Genomic DNA, 16,122 nt, shown 5'->3' with positions numbered 1-16,122 from the left:
ATATATTTAGTCGAATACGAATAGGTAAATTAATAAATACCCTTTCTTTTTCTTCCTGCTCTTTCCGTCTGGCATCAGCCTTGGCTTTCTTTTCTGCTTCTTTCCTGGCTTTTTCTTCCTCTTTGAACTTCTTTATTCTAGGGTCGCTGCTATACGCATTGTCTAGGATAAGAATTAGGGAATTGTGGCTTTATATGCAACCATACTTACTGGAGACAAGAATCACAGAAGGACATTAATCTGGAGATCTTCTGCATAGGTTTGAAAGGCAGAATGTGTTTTTTTTTTTGTTACTGTAGTTTTAGGAACCAGGTAAAACTGTTTATATTCAGTAATTTGCTCTTTGAAATATACCTAGTGTTAAAGTACAATCACCTGACAAATTCATGACAAAATTTGTATTTATAAAGAAAATAACATTGCAATAACAATTCTAATAGTTTTCTTTAAGCTTCTTGATTTGGTGTCATCACATTTCACTCAATTTCAAGCTTTATTACCATTTTTTTTTTTTTTTTTTTTAAACACGGATCAAAAAATAAAAATAAATTACTAAAAGCTTTATTTTTGGTAATTGTTGCTATATATTACTTTTGTGTATCTATGTATATTCTTTTTATGCTTATCCTATGCTACTATACTTTATCTTTGTTGGTACGTAGGACTCACAATACCAGTGGCTGATTCTTAAACACATAGTAAAAATCATTCATACCTACCAACTAATGTTCTTATTCTGTTCATTTCTTCTTTTTTCCTTTGTGCTCTGGCAGCCCTGTTCTGCTTCTCAATCCACCTCCTCTCGTCACGACTGTAAAAGGATTAAAACAAAATTAAACAACATATGATTGTGTGGGGTATGCTTCATAGTTAGCAATACGATGTAAGTAGCGGATGTTTGGAATGGTTACCCAGTACAGTTGGCCATATTAGACTTATGAGGTTAACGGTGTCTGGGAAACAAAGGAATAAATGTTGTTGGTACAGCAATTAAGACATGTTTTATATCCCTGTTTGAGTGTAGAGGCATTTACAACTGGCCAGTGGTTTTGAGGTCCACTGAACTTGATTAATAGGGCCTTAGAACCGGAGATGAGCAGGAAAAGTGTATAAATGATCTGATGAAACCTAAAAACGTTGTAATCCACTTTAGAGCTAAATCAAACTTGTAGTGGATTATCATTACCAAAAGCTATCCTGGGACAGAAAGACTGGTATTTTGCTAGTACAGCAAATATTAAGGTTTACTATTCATTTTATATTGTATCTTTTTGTTGGTGTATGTAAAATGTTGTTTGTAATCTATTTTAGATGTATGCACTGACTTTTGTTCATAAAAAAAATGCTTTTATCTAGTATTAGAATCACGTTACTGAAAAGACATATCAAATATTTTTTGCTAAACCATGTTCTATGCGGTTTTTAAATCTAATTTTCTTAGGAAAACTTAGGATGTACCAGTTTTCAGTTTCTAAAAAGTCTTGGTTATGGCAACTTTTGTAGGCATGGGTTGTGAGAAGAGGGATTTTTTTTTTTTATCATCATCAATGTGGGTCCACTGCAAAAAAAAAATTGATTTTAACAGTTGAACCCACTAAATCAAGTTCTGGGAGTGGGGGTGCTCATGACATATGCCAAAGAAAAACACAGGGTAGAGCAAGTTAAGAAAGCAAAATATTCCTACAATAAAGAACATACTCAGATGTTAAAGGGCTGTGCAGAATAAACACACCAAATGACTGCAGCTGTACACTTCACAAGATAGAAATAAACTTGCATTTTAGGTTGTGTAACAATATCCCCATTGGAATGAAAACATTTTGTATCAGACATTTCTAAATGTCATTGAACTAAAATGTCCATGGTCAACATCAATGTGAGTATGTGGCTTAAATGCTCAGCACTCCACTTGACTGTCTCTTTCAAGGGTCCCTCTCTTTCAGCGCTGGATACCTGAGGTGATTATAGCGGTCTCACTCAAACACTAATTGAGATTTAGTGAAGGGTGAATAAGAACAAGTCACTTTTATGCACACAACAGGGAATCCATGATTTAAACTATGAAAATCCCACCTGGCACCTCAGACTCAGAGATAAATAGATCAGTAGCCACTAAGTTAATTGCACCCCAGACACCAGGGCACAATTACAATATATCCCAAAAACAAATGAAAAACATACATAACCTCCATGTCTTATATCCCCAGATAGTTCTCCCCCTACTTCCTTAAAGGGACACTCCAGGCATCCAGACAACTTCTGCTCATTGGAGTGGTCTGGGTGCCAACTCCCACTACCCTTAACCCTGCAAGTGTAATTATTGCAGTTTTTTTATAAACTGCAATAATTACCTTGCAGGGTTAAGTCCTCCCCTAGTGGCTGTCTACTAGACAGCCACTAGAGGGAACTTCCTGGTCCCTAGCACAGATTATCTGTGCTAGAGCGTCGCTGGACGTCCTCACGCTGTGTGAGGACCTCCAGCGTCGCTCTATTCCCCATAGGGAAGCATTGAAATTCATTTTCAATGCTTTCCTATGGGGTGCGCCAATGCGCATGCGCGGCATTGCCGCGCATGCGCATTGGGACTCCTCGGCCGATGGGCAGGATCAGTCTCGCCCACCGGCCGACGGAGGAAGAAGGTGGAGCGGCGGGGGAGGAGCAGGCAGCGACGTGGGACATATCGTTGCCTGAGGTAAGTGACTGAAGGGGTTTTCACCCCTTCAGTAACCAGGGATTGGGGGGTGGGAGGGAGAGGGACCCTCCAGTGCCAGGAAAACTGATTGTTTTCCTGGCACTGGAGTTTCCCCTTTAAAAATAGCTTGTCGCACTCACAGTTTTGAATCACCATCTAACTTTCCAATGGATTGCCTCTTACCTGGGTCCGCTAGATGCCAAGCCTCCTCTAATGCTGTTCTGAGCCAATGAATGAAGCGCTGTGCAAGAAATCTGCACTGACATTAGCCAGCCTGCAACTCTCATTTATGTCTTGCGAATCAAAGCTGCCTGCAGTGGAGTTATTTCTCCGACAGGAACAATAACTCTGTATGTGCAAAGTTTCACTTCAAGTGTGCTCTAATGGTTATGTTGCCAAGAGTACCTTGGTGCCTTAATGGTTTGACTTTGTATCGGGGTCTACTCTCCTCCTCTTCATCTACAGTTCAGTGACAGCTGGAAGCTCCTCCTCAGGAGCTTTGTTAGCTCACCTCAGCAGTGGCTGAGAGTTTTAGACGACTGCTCTCAGACACTTAGTTAAGCCATGAACCACCATGCTTCCTTACAGAAGAAAGCGTCCATCTCTCACTGAGCAGCAGAGGAGGCCAGGAGCAGCGCCCAGTGGATTCCAAGTAAAAAGACATGTAGAGGGCACCAGGACACTCCAGATGCCATCAGCACTACAACATGCTGTATTGGGAATGATGCATGGAGTGTTCCTTTGAAATAACATATTATATTTAAATACCATTCAGCCTTTTCTTTTTCTTCTTCATCCAAGTATGAAAATTCTCTCCAAGAATCAAAGTTATACCTAGAATGAACAAGGGTTACAGTTTAGTATGATAAAATACTCCAAGTTTTTTTAGGGAACAGATACATACTTGGGCAATAATAAATATTTTTTTTAAAAAAGCACAGAGGATTTCTTTCAATGATGGATCACCCGTTTTCTTTTACACAAATTCACATTTATACCCACCACCCAGCATAAAAGCAACTCACCAGAAAGAATAAAATGAATCAACGTCTTCAATAGAGGTTTTCATATCTCCAAGCTTTGGGACATTTTTTGTGTTCGACCACCTGAAATATACAACCAAAGGGGAATCAAGTTTAAATATAAGTCCAGGAATATATAGAATGCCATGTATTGATGTGCATTTAGGGAATAAATGTGTTCAGAAAGTGCTGTACTCTTTCCGTGACATTTAGTTTTTTTTCTTTAAATAGGTTTTGTATCTTGTATTTTACCTGCTATTTCTGTCAAACACAGGATTAAACACTTCGAAGAAGTTGTCTCTGCCTTCATTCTTGGATGGGGTAGAATTATCAAAGGTTGGGTCAATGCTGTTGAATGCTCTTCTCTTCAATGGGTCGGATAAAATTTCATATGCTACATGTTGGTAAACACAGACACAAAAGAGTTATTACTTTTCTAAAAAGCATTGTTTGTAGCTCATTTAGTAATGATAAATTTTTGCCCTGGCAAATTCTGCTTTTAAAGAACAACATTGTATGACGTGGAACAAAAAAGTAGGAAAAAAAAAAAAAGTAGAAAAAAAAAAAACATACCTCCTAAAATTTAGATCCAATTAAAAGGACACTATAGTCACCAGAACAACTACAGCTTATTGAATTTGTTCTGGTGAGTAGAATCATTACCTTCAGGCTTTTTGCAGTAAACACAGTCTTTTCAGAGAAAATGCAGTGTTTACATTACAGCCTAGTGATAACTGCACTGGCCACTCCTCATATGGCTGTTAGAGATCCTTCCTGTGTCATGGCTGCCTAAAATGCATCCACACATTCAGTATCTCCTGCCTCTGCATGCAGACACTGAACTTTCCTCATAGAGATTCATTGATTCAATTAATCTCTATGAGGAGATGCTGATTGGCAAGGGCTGTGTTTGAATTGTACTGACTCTGCCCCTGATCTGCCTCCTTGTCAGTCTCAGACAATCCTATGGGGAAGCATTGTGATTGGATCAGGCTACCACTTCTGATGATGTCAGCAGACTGCTTGTTTTTCTGAGGCAAACAGCATGCAGGGTTAAAGCTTCATGCTTGAATACAGTAAGACTTTGCTATATTTATGGAGGCATGAGGGGCCCAGGGGGGCTAGATGGTGGTGTTAACACTGTAGGGTCAGGAATACATGTTTGTGTTTCTGACCCTATAGTGATCCTTTAAAGTTAAAAACTATACTACACAGAAATAAATAAAAGATGCATTGAAATATTTCTTAATGTTGAGCTTTTCTACTTCTCCTGTTTATCTAACGAGTAAATCTGTGGGTGTATTAACTTGAACACATCACATCCATTAACCTCACCTTTAGTGATGCACGTGAAGTAGTCATTGTCACCCTCAACGATCTGCTCCCCAGCTGCCTTTCTCTTATCAGGATGGTGTTTCAGGACCATTGCTTTATCTAAGAGAAAAAAAATGCATTTTATTTATTCGTTTCAACCTTACATTTTTTTTTTTTTTTTTTAGAATTGTATGAAATAACAAGTATCACAAACAGCGTTTAAAATAATTCTGAGGAATCATTTGTTAAAATGATATTCAACAAGTGGATCCCAATAGCTTTAATCTTTCCAAGGCTAAAATTTATATAGGATCTACTATAAATGGCATTCAAGAAAAATAAACCACAGCCACCCTGCATTGTCATAAATAAGCATTGTATGCTCAATTATCAGATCCATACATTAGTGACAATAACACAGAAATTAGATGATCATATCTTATCTCTGGTTTGCTATAATTTAATATTACTTACGGGCTGCTTTAATCTGCTTCTGTGTGGCTTTGTACCTCAAATTCTTCAACCCAAGCACAGCATAATGATCTTGGTTCTGCAGAGGAAAAAAAAAAAAACACACAAAGCTTCATGAATTCAGAGGTAGACTACCAGCACAATTAATTATTTTATCTGTTTTTTTTATGTAAAAAACAGATAAAATTAGTTTAAACAGGAGAAGTAGAAAAACTTGTAATACCTTTTTTATTGGACTAACAGAATTTTTTTTAATGACAAGATTTCAGGAGAACCTCCCTTTCCTCAAGTCTGAAGCATTTCTGAGCAAGACGACACATAGAATTCAAAGTTGAGTTGTGATACAGGGGTGAAAGCGACATGAGTGCAGATAAGACAGGTTTGATAGAACAGACACCATTCTTGCAGAGGGTCATAAATATCTTATGTGAAGATCACAGAGTGAGGGGGGAGAAAGCGAAAATAAAAAACAAGAGAGATAGAGATCTATCTATCTATATCAATCTCTTGTTTTTTGCTGAAGCTTAGTATGCCCTCTTTTTTTTTTTTTTTTTTTTAATTTTGCAATAGAAATTTACACTTTTAAAAATTAGCCTGGTTACACTCCCTGGCTCTCAAGTAGACAACAGGTCTTGTTACTGCCTGATTCCGTTAACTAAAGCTAAACTCTACAGGCATCATTAACCCAGAGCACTTGCCTTGCAAACACTTCTCTAATTGAAGTAAATTGGGAAGTCTGTGATTGGACAGCCGTAGAAAGTCTGGACTAGGGAAGAAGGGGAGGACTTGCAAAGGGAGACAAGAGATCCTGCAGGTTTTTCAAGCTGTTTTTAGTTATACACCCAATGAAAAAAAATAAATCTATCATTATTTAATGCATGCAAGTTTTCACTTAGGGTAGATCTACTAAAAAGCGATTTTCATGGGGGGCGGACCCTGATCATCATGAACCTGACAATCATGGTGGCAAGACTCACCTCGGACGAGCTCCTCCACAAACCTGCTAAATGCGGCATTTTACAGCCTACTAAAGCTCGATCTGAGATAGCCTACTCAAAATCCAAGCAACCTAACTCACCTGCAATGCAGGAAAGTGGTTGGCGACTCAAAGAAAACTTGTCGGCCCCTCCGTGGCAAAAGCGGCCTGGTGTGCTTCGGGCAGGGGATGCGGCCGTCCCTCTGTCTCGTGGATACCCAGCTGCAGCTGATTCTGTGCCACCGCTCCGTAACCCTCCCGGACTGGTGGGGGTGATCCCGGTCCCCCCTGGGAGGCTGCCCAACTCCGGCAGAGAAGGACCCGGTTACGAGCATTTCCTGCGGTGGCCTACTCAAGATGGCGGTGGCCACACAGTTTCCAGCTGCCGACACCAACTCTGTAGATATACTCACCCGCCTGGATAAGCTGTTCCAAGACTTCTGGCAGTGGCTCGAACTAAAGATATCTCAACCCGCTCCTCCAGAGCCAATTGCTCCCTCACAACTAGCCATGTTCAGTTTACTGAAGCACCAGGCCCAGACGGTTTCTTAAATCTCTACTACTCCATGTTCTCCGACATTATTTCTAGCCACACATCTGACAACATTGTTTAATGGAATCAGAGACATGGGCAACACATAATTATCCTGCCCAAGCCAAGGAAACTGCCCACCACTTAATTTCTGGACAATCTCATCGCTAAACGCAGATACTAAACTATTTGTAAAGATACTTGTACCGCCCTAAACAAATGGCTCCCAAACCTAGTCTCTCTCGGGGTTTGTGCAGGGATGCCAAGGCTCGGACAACACCAGACGCACACTTGTTCTCATAGAAATCTCAGAAAGACACAATATCCCCTGTCTTTTCATGGCCGAAATCATATACCTCGAATCTGTTCTTATCAAATTTGGCTACCCTCCTCTTTTCTAAAGCCAGTCTAGGAATTATATACACACCCCTTGGCAACAATATTTACCTCTGAATTTTTATCCAAGTCATCTTATATAAACAATGGGAGAAGACAGGGATGCCCTATATCCCTATTAATATTTATAATGGCTTTAGGACCATTAATCCTAAAGATTAAAACTCCTACATTGGCAAAACAACTAATTTCCCTCTTTGCAGACGACATCCTCCTAATCATCACTAACTTGTCAGAATCTCTCCCAGCAGCCATTTTTCTACTAATCAACTACGCCAAGGTCTCATACTACAAAAATAATGTAACTAAAATGCAAGTTCTTCAACTCAACATACCTCAAACTATATTGTTTTCCTCAAGCCATACCCCTTTGATTGGCGAACACACTATTTAGCCTACCTAGGTGCTAAACTTACATTAAACTCAAATACTCTTATTTAAGAGAACCATTGAGGTTTGATGACTAAGTTGCAGACCTTACTAACAGAGTGGGCAGCATACAAAATGTCATGTGTTGGCCGCGTTCACTCCATCAAAATGAGTGCTCTCCCATTGATTCCGTGCCTATTCTACCACTGCCAAACAAGCTTCCCAAGTCCCTCTTACAGAGCTGTCAATGCATACTAAACTCACATATCCAGAAAAAAATACCACCTCGTATAGCAATAGGTACCATCTGTAACCAGGTTGGATTGGGAGTCTCAGACATTCTAAGATGCTACACAGCATTCATACTAGCCCACACAATGGTGATGCTACACTTTGGCACAAAATGGAACAAGCACACTTGGCTCCTTATACAGAAGCTTAACTGCTATGGACTCCATCGCACCTCAGTTCCTCACTTGTCTTCGCCTTAGCAACCTTACAGCCGGCACTGCAAACATGGAGACAAAGAGTGTTTAAACTACTGGCGCCATGCTCATACCTGTACTTCACTCACATCACTGCAACTATACACGCTGGAACTCCACCTAAAACAATGGCTCCACTCTGGCATCACCATAGTGTGAAGCTTTTTATATCAATAATATTACCGTACCCAGATATATGGGCACAATTCACTCTTCCAAATGGGGAAATAGTTACCTACCTCCACATGAAACACATATTCCTATGTCATAAACTCCACTTTCCTGTTTGGGAACCAACAAATGCACCAAAAAAAAAAAAAAACACACAACACTATCCACATGCTATCAGGCACATCTTAACTCGAACATCCTACAGAAGCACTCCATCTGTCAACGGGAGGAAAAGCTCCCAGTCGAAGATTGGACCAAAGCGTTAATAGCTATGATGGGGGTATCAGAATGCTTATCCCACTGGGAAACAAGCAGGGAGGTCTGGTTTAGGTGGTACTTTACCCCTAAGCATTTAAAGCACATGTATCTCACAGATTCCAACAAATGCTGGCATTTCAACATAGATGCAGGGACTATACTTCACATTTTCTAGAGCTTAAAAAAAAACAAACAAAAAAAAAAACATTTTTTGTCAGGCATCCAGACCATCCTACAGAAACTCTTGGAGGTACAACCATATTTCTAATCTCAAGCATTTATCCTAGACACGCTACACATATCCTTACTCGCAGTACGCCAAGCCTTAGCACTACATGTCCCCACCGGAGCCAAAAATAGAATTGCAAAACATTGGAAAACCACGACTGTCCCCTTAACATTGCTAGTGTCACAAGCACTCCAATGCAAGAAGATGTATTTATTATGCATTAACGAAATTCAGTTTAGTTTGGTCCAGTTGGGATAGCTGCTTCAACGATCAGACAGTCTGGTCTACCTGGGGTACGTCCTCCAATGTTTTGCCTCACCCCTCCCTTGCCACAGCACACCCTCCCCCCCAATTCACATAGTTTTTATGTTATTCTTCAAAATATGCTGCATGATATTGTGACAGAGTAGGATTGTTAGAATACTGTTCTATCCTAAAATGCTTCATCTATACTGTGATCTCAGCACCTTTGTCTTGTGGCATTAGTGTTATTACTTTTGCTGTTAATCCTCAAAAAGATGAAACATTTAAACATTTTTAAAGAATACATCTACACCTCTCAATACTGCAACCGGGTGCCTTCATCTTCAGCTCCCAGTCAATGAAAATTGTCCTCTGCATGCATACTAAGTGCAGTTTTCTGTCACTGCAATGAGAATATATATACCTTCCAATCCTTGGGATCAAGAGATTTTAAACGTGGAAATTCTTCTAGCTGGTACGCTTCATCCTCAGACTCTTCTGATGATTCCTTCTCATCCTCTAGCTCCTGGAATGAGGCAGAAACGCTCCTATTTCTGCGTTTGATAAAGGCTTCGAACCATCTTCCTACTGGTTCTACCTGACACAGCACTGAAGCTGTCACAAAAGTAAAGTTGTAAAAGTCAGATCCAAGCTATCAGGTTAATAAACAATACCAGCTTTTCTGAGGAGGAGTTATGATTGGGGACTATTTTTACAAATGAAGTTTCTATCCTAGTGTGTGATAAACTACAATCATCCTCAGCCAACATTATCTACCTGTTATAAATCATAAAAAGGCACATTCATTTCTCTTAAACCATGCCAGTAATCTACATCATGGTGTATGGTGTTTTGGAAAGTTACAGGGTCAAATATAGAACGTTCCATTTTCAAATTGAAATTTGCCTGATTAGTAATGTTACCTTTGAGACGGTGTGGTAGCCCAGGAAAGTAGACAACCAAAGGTATTGAAAGTGGGGTATGTTTAGTCTTTTTTAGTAGCCACTTATTCACCAACACTGGCCAAAGTTAGCGTTCATATTTGTTTTTGTGTGGAAAAAAGCAAAAAACGAATATTTGGCCAGTGTTTGTGACTAAGTGGCTACTAAGAAAGACTGGACAATACCCCACTTGCAATACCTTGGGTTGTCTACTTTTTCAAATAGTATGCCATTATGGAGGTAATTCTCATTCCTGGGCTACCACACCGTCTCAAAAGGTAACATTACTAATCTGGCAAATTTCAATTTGAAAATGGAACGTTCTATATTTGACCCTGTAACTTTCCAAAACATCATGAAACCTGTACATGGGGGGGTACTGTTATTCTCGGGAGACTTCACTAAACACAAATATTAGCGTTTTAAAACAGTAAAACATATTACAACAATAATATAGTCCATTAAATTGCAGTTAGTTTGTAAAAATTGCAAAAAAAACTTCACTTTTACTTAAAATATCATCGTTGTAATACAATTTACCAGTTTGAAACACTAATATTTGAGTTCAGCGAAGTCTCCCGAGTAAAACAGTACCCCCTATATACAGGTTTTATGGTGTCTTGGACAGTTACAGGGTCAAATATAGTGCTTGCAAATTAAATTCTCTGCACTTTCTCCCTGTGTTGTCAGGCATGTAAATCAAATTTTTATTAATCAAATCACATAATTATGTTAAAAGATTGATTAAATATACATGTAGAATTTTAATATACATATGCATTTATTGGTATTTAAATTCTACGTGTATACTAATGTAATCTAAATATATATATATATATAGTTTTTTTTTGCATTTTATAGATAGATATAGAATGTCATTCTAAGTGTATTTTGTTACATATATACACATTTATTTTAATAACAAAATACAGTTAGAATGAAATTACATATGAATATATAATTTATATAAAATTTTGTTTCAATATTTTATTTATTGATTTTATTTATTATTGTGTGTGTATATATATATATATATATATATATAGTGTAAAAATAGAAATCCAGCGCACTACCTTATCTACTAAACAGCTACTTTGATGCTGACAGATTTGACTAGTTTTATTAAAAACACCTAATCTAGGCAAAAAATAATGGGGGTTTAGTTACATTATATGATCATACATTGCATAAGCCTGCCACAAACGTCAATGTACCCCATCTTTGGCAGGTCCTACTCTCACTGACACCTGTCTACTAAATGAGCTACTCACATGGGGAAATCCTTCCATCTCGAGTTCTCTGCAGTACAAGGCTAAATAGGGTCCTGAGATGAGACACCTGTGACAGGGGGCGGTGCATAACCAAGGAGCTGGCTAGACTCCTGATTAGGTGTTTTTAATAAAACTAGTCAAATCTGTCAGCATCTAAGTAGCTGTTTAGTAGATAAGGGAGTGCGCTGGATTTCTATTTTTACTGTACTTATTGGGCCCTAGCAGCACCTCATTTAAGCATGTTTAGGTGAGTGCAGCCAGCCCCTTGTGTGTGTGTGTGTATATATATATATATATATATATATATATATATATATATATATATATATTTTATTTTACACGTTTTAATGATTTTTTTTTTTTTTAATTAGTTCCCACCAGCAGGGGGACTGTCTGATATTTTAGACAGTCCCCCTGCTGGCAGATCCACAGCCAGCTATAGGGGGCCATGTGATCGCTCTTTGAGAGCGATCACATGGCCCCTGGGGCCTTTTTTTGCCGTGGGGGGGGGGGGGGGGGCTGCCTGGGCTGTGAGGCAGTCCTCCCAAAGCATAGCGCCGGGAAGGTAAGTGTAACGGACACCTTCCGTTGACGGATGCCCCTAGCGCTTCCTGAGGACTCCAAGCACTACAGACGACACCACAACCACCGCAGACTCCACAATCGCCGTAGCTTAACTGGAGCCACGCCGTCTTCCTTCCACCCTGTATGAACCTCCAGCATCCAGGACCGTGTGGGGAAGACCTCTCCTCCAAGGAGAGCGTAAACGGAACAAACTCTCAAAAGAGCCAAGTGATTAAAGCTCAAGGGAATATGCAGCGCATAGCAATCCCCAGTGTGAATATAGCTGTACCCTCCAATCACGAGACAAGACTACGTATTGAGGGTCAAGAAGAACTCTGTTTATTGGCACCAAAAGAACCTTCTTTTATGCAGGTTTCCCTTAGATAGGACCACCTATTACAAAACAACCAATCACACACGTACATTACAGAAAACACTCCCAGCAATTACACACAAAATCCTCCCCTCTGCCTGTGATATAATTATGTTACACAAGGGTTTAACATAATTATCACAGACAGTAAAAACACAGTTTTTACACATACACTGTAACTTTAAAACCATACATCCAATCTTCTTTCCACTTTAAACATAAACACTCTCAAAAATCAGCCAAATCCATCCAGTAGATCAAAAGTTAGACGGAAGTCCTTTATGACCGACCGCAAGCACATTTTCCTGCCCAAAACAGTTCCATAGATTTTCGAACGGGACTTAGTCTCTGCAGCTGAAAGTTTAGTGTAGGAGAAGGTAAGGGTCAGCGGTGTTTGAGGAAATGTGTAGCCGATTTTAGTTCCATGAATTTGGCTACACATACCGCTGACTTCGTTCGAAGAACAAAGATGGCCGCCGCCACGTGTTGGTTTGCACGAACTGCGGCCACCCAGCACTCGCCAATTAACCTGCAGTAACCTCACAGCCTGGGAGGTAAATTGCCTGCACACTTCCACTTCTGGGTGGTCCGCCTGTGTGGTACTTGGTTCAGTAAGCCCCATTTACTGAACCAAGTGGGAGAAAGCCAGGGACACAGTGTATTAAAGGTTTGGGGACACCGTCTTAAAGGGGCATTGTTCAACAAAGTCACAATATGTCCCCAGATGGTTCTTTTTTTTTTTTTTTTTTTATATAATTTTTATTGTCGTTATAATTAGTTTCTTTCTTTACATACAAAAACAAAAACATTCATTATGCTTGGTTACATACTACTTAGTCTTCGAGGTTTAGTCACAAAAAAGTACAATAAATACATATACATACATACATATACATACATTACATCACATATACATTACATCACCTTGCATGCCGAAAAGAGAGCAGGGGAGATCTGCTGGTTCATCACATAGTCTCAGAGTCACACCAGGGTCCTTTGCCGGTTATCAGCCCCTATGTTTAACAAGTGTGACCTGGGTATCACTCAGGGACAAACCTAATTACCGCTATCATTTTGTAGTTTTTCTCTCCAAAAAGTGCTATAATCTTTGGCTTTCAAGTCTTTGCCATGAAACTTATCTAGTTGGGATTCCATCCCCAGTTGGAACTTTACTTGAGATAGAAGTTTATCTACAGAGAAGGGAAGTGAGTTTTTCCAATTCCTAGCTATTATAATTTTTACAGCTATCATAAAATGAATGTAGACAGTAGAATCTTTCTGAGATAGAGAATCAATATTTAAGTGTAGAATAGCATTTTCTGGACATTTGGGTATAGGCTTAAAGATCAATTTTTCAATAATAACAAAAGTTTCCTGCCAAAAGTTTCTTACATTCTCACAGTCCCACCAAATATGTAAGTAAGAGCCCACTTGTCGGTTACATCTCCAACATAGGGGTGAGGTCGAGCTATACATATTAGCTAATCTGGTGGGGACAAAATACCATCTGTTTATTACTTTATATAGTGTTTCCAATAAATTTAAGCAATGAATATTTTTGGCTGTTTTAGATATAATCGTACACCAATCTTCCCTTTTAATTCTTTTTTTTAGTTCTTTCTCCCATTTTTGAACTGAGGTAATAACAGGAGGTGCATCAAGTTTTAGAATAGCTTTCATTGCTAAAGCAGAGACTCTATTAACTCTTTTGTTGTTTAACCCCTTAAGGACCAAACTTCTGGAATAAAATGGAATTATGACGTGTCAGACATGTCATGTGTCCTTAAGGGGTTAAAAATAGACATATCATCTTAGCCCCAGCTTGTAAATTATGTTCAATTCTTTGATTTAAAAAATGTTTTAATCTCAAGTATGTAAATAGTTCTTTATTTGGGAGCTTGAATTCCTGCTTCAATTGTGGGAAAGGTTTAATTTTATCATTTACAAACAACTGATCTGTCTGGACAATACCACTCATAACCCAGCACTTTAAATTCAGATCTGTTACATAATATGGAATTAATTCAATTTTAAGAGTTATGGGAATTTTGATTTCCAAATTGCATTTCCTTTTTATAATATGCCAAATTTCTAATATTGAGTCTATACATGTATTTAATTTTCTTATAGATCGAACTTTTGGATCAACAGAGCTATACCATAACAAAGAACTTAGATCTTGGACCTGGCAGATCTCTCTTTCTAAATTATACCAACCCTCATTCTTAACACATTCCAGCTGGGTTCGGTATACATGAAAAAACCCGTTTGCCAGATATATATCATTAATGGTTGGGAAGCCCAGGCCTCCTTCTTTGATTTTTTGTGCCAAAAGTAACTTGTTTAGTCTGGGTCTCTTATTTTTCCATATAAAATTAGTGACCGAATTCTGCACCAGTTCAAGCCATGGTCTAGGTATCTTTATGGGAAGCATTCGAAACATATATGCCCATTTAGGGAAAAGATATGCCTTTATTAAGTTCATTCTACCCCACCAAGAAATTTCTATTTTTTTCCATCTATTTAGGGCTTTTGTCATGTCTCTAAAATTACTCAAGAAATTAATCTGCATTAAATCTATAAGATCTCTTGTCAAAAGTATCCCTAAATATGGGATATTATTTTTAGCCCATTTGAAGTTGTATAAATCTTGTAGGTGGTTCCTGGTGGCTATATTTAAATTAATATCTAATATAATAGTTTTGTCTTCGTTTAGTTTATAGTTTGAAATTTCGCTATACTCCTTTGCTATCTCCATAAAGGTCCTGATAGAATTAATAGGATCGGTCAAGGTCAAAATTAGGTCATCCGCATAGAGTTTCAGTTTCCATTCTCTTTGTTTTATGGTTATCCCACTTATATGTTTATTGGATCTTATTTTATTGGCCAAAATTTCCATAGTGATTATATAAAGAATGGGGGATAGTGGGCAGCCTTGTCTCGTTCCATTATACAAATTGAACCAGTCCGCGCAGATATTAGAGCCCACTGTCCTCGCAGAAGGACCACTATATAGGGACATTATGGCTCGGTGTATCCAACCTTGGATTCCAAATTTTTCCAAGGTTTTACTCATAAAAACCCATTCCACTCTATCAAACGCTTTCTCAGCGTCCACCGTTATTATAGCAAGATTTTTGCCTGTTCTATTAGCCAGGTCTATAATGTCAATAATACATCTTGTGTTATCAGAGGAGACTCTATTTGGTACAAAGCCTATTTGGTCTGGATCTATTATATCAGGTAGTATGGTTTTCATCCTATTTGCTAATATTGTGGCAAAGATCTTAACGTCAGTATTTATGAGGGAAATAGGTCTGTAGTTGTCCACCAGAGTTGGATCTTTATTCTGCTTCAATATTGGTGTTATATTAGCTCTTAGCATTTCTTTGGGGAATTGCCCTGTTTCTACTATATTGTTAAATAAAAATGCTAAAGGTTGTTTGAGAAGATCACAAAAGGACTTATAGAATATATTAGAAAATCCATCAGGACCTGGGGTTTTGTTGTTCATCAATTTTCTAATGGCCTCCTCAACCTCTTGGGACGTAATCTGAACGTTAAGAGATGTTCTTTGAGAATCTGATATTATTGGAAGATCCATGTCCTCTAGGTATTTGTCTATGTCTTTTTCTTTTGTTGAGAGAGAATATAAGTTACTATAATATGTATTAAAGCATTGCCCTATGGACGTAGGGGTAATATGAATCTTATCGTTCATATTTATCTTAGTTATTTTACTTGATACCCTTTTGTCTCTAAGTTTCTTAGTTAATAGTTTATCAGCTCTATTCCCTGTGCTATATTCTTTAAGC

General features: G+C 38.5%; 1 protein-coding gene across 2 annotated transcripts in view; it reads right to left on the bottom strand.

Moving 5' to 3' along the window:
- Positions 1-16,122, bottom strand: part of DNAJC2 (DnaJ heat shock protein family (Hsp40) member C2) — a 30,632-nt gene that overhangs the window by 7,697 nt on the left and 6,813 nt on the right. For both annotated transcript variants that reach the window (XM_063448142.1, XM_063448143.1), the window contains exons 2-9: positions 9,583-9,773; positions 5,503-5,578; positions 5,050-5,148; positions 3,967-4,108; positions 3,718-3,798; positions 3,461-3,526; positions 720-811; positions 41-162 (exon numbers count right to left, since the gene is read on the bottom strand). In XM_063448142.1, the coding sequence (XP_063304212.1) occupies positions 41-162; positions 720-811; positions 3,461-3,526; positions 3,718-3,798; positions 3,967-4,108; positions 5,050-5,148; positions 5,503-5,578; positions 9,583-9,773 (869 nt within the window). The remainder of the gene's footprint in view (positions 1-40; positions 163-719; positions 812-3,460; positions 3,527-3,717; positions 3,799-3,966; positions 4,109-5,049; positions 5,149-5,502; positions 5,579-9,582; positions 9,774-16,122) is intronic.

This window comes from Pelobates fuscus, chromosome 3 (genome assembly GCF_036172605.1).
Source record: "Pelobates fuscus isolate aPelFus1 chromosome 3, aPelFus1.pri, whole genome shotgun sequence".
Classification (NCBI taxonomy): Eukaryota; Metazoa; Chordata; class Amphibia; order Anura; family Pelobatidae; genus Pelobates; species Pelobates fuscus.
This window is presented reverse-complemented; position numbering and strand designations above follow the sequence as displayed.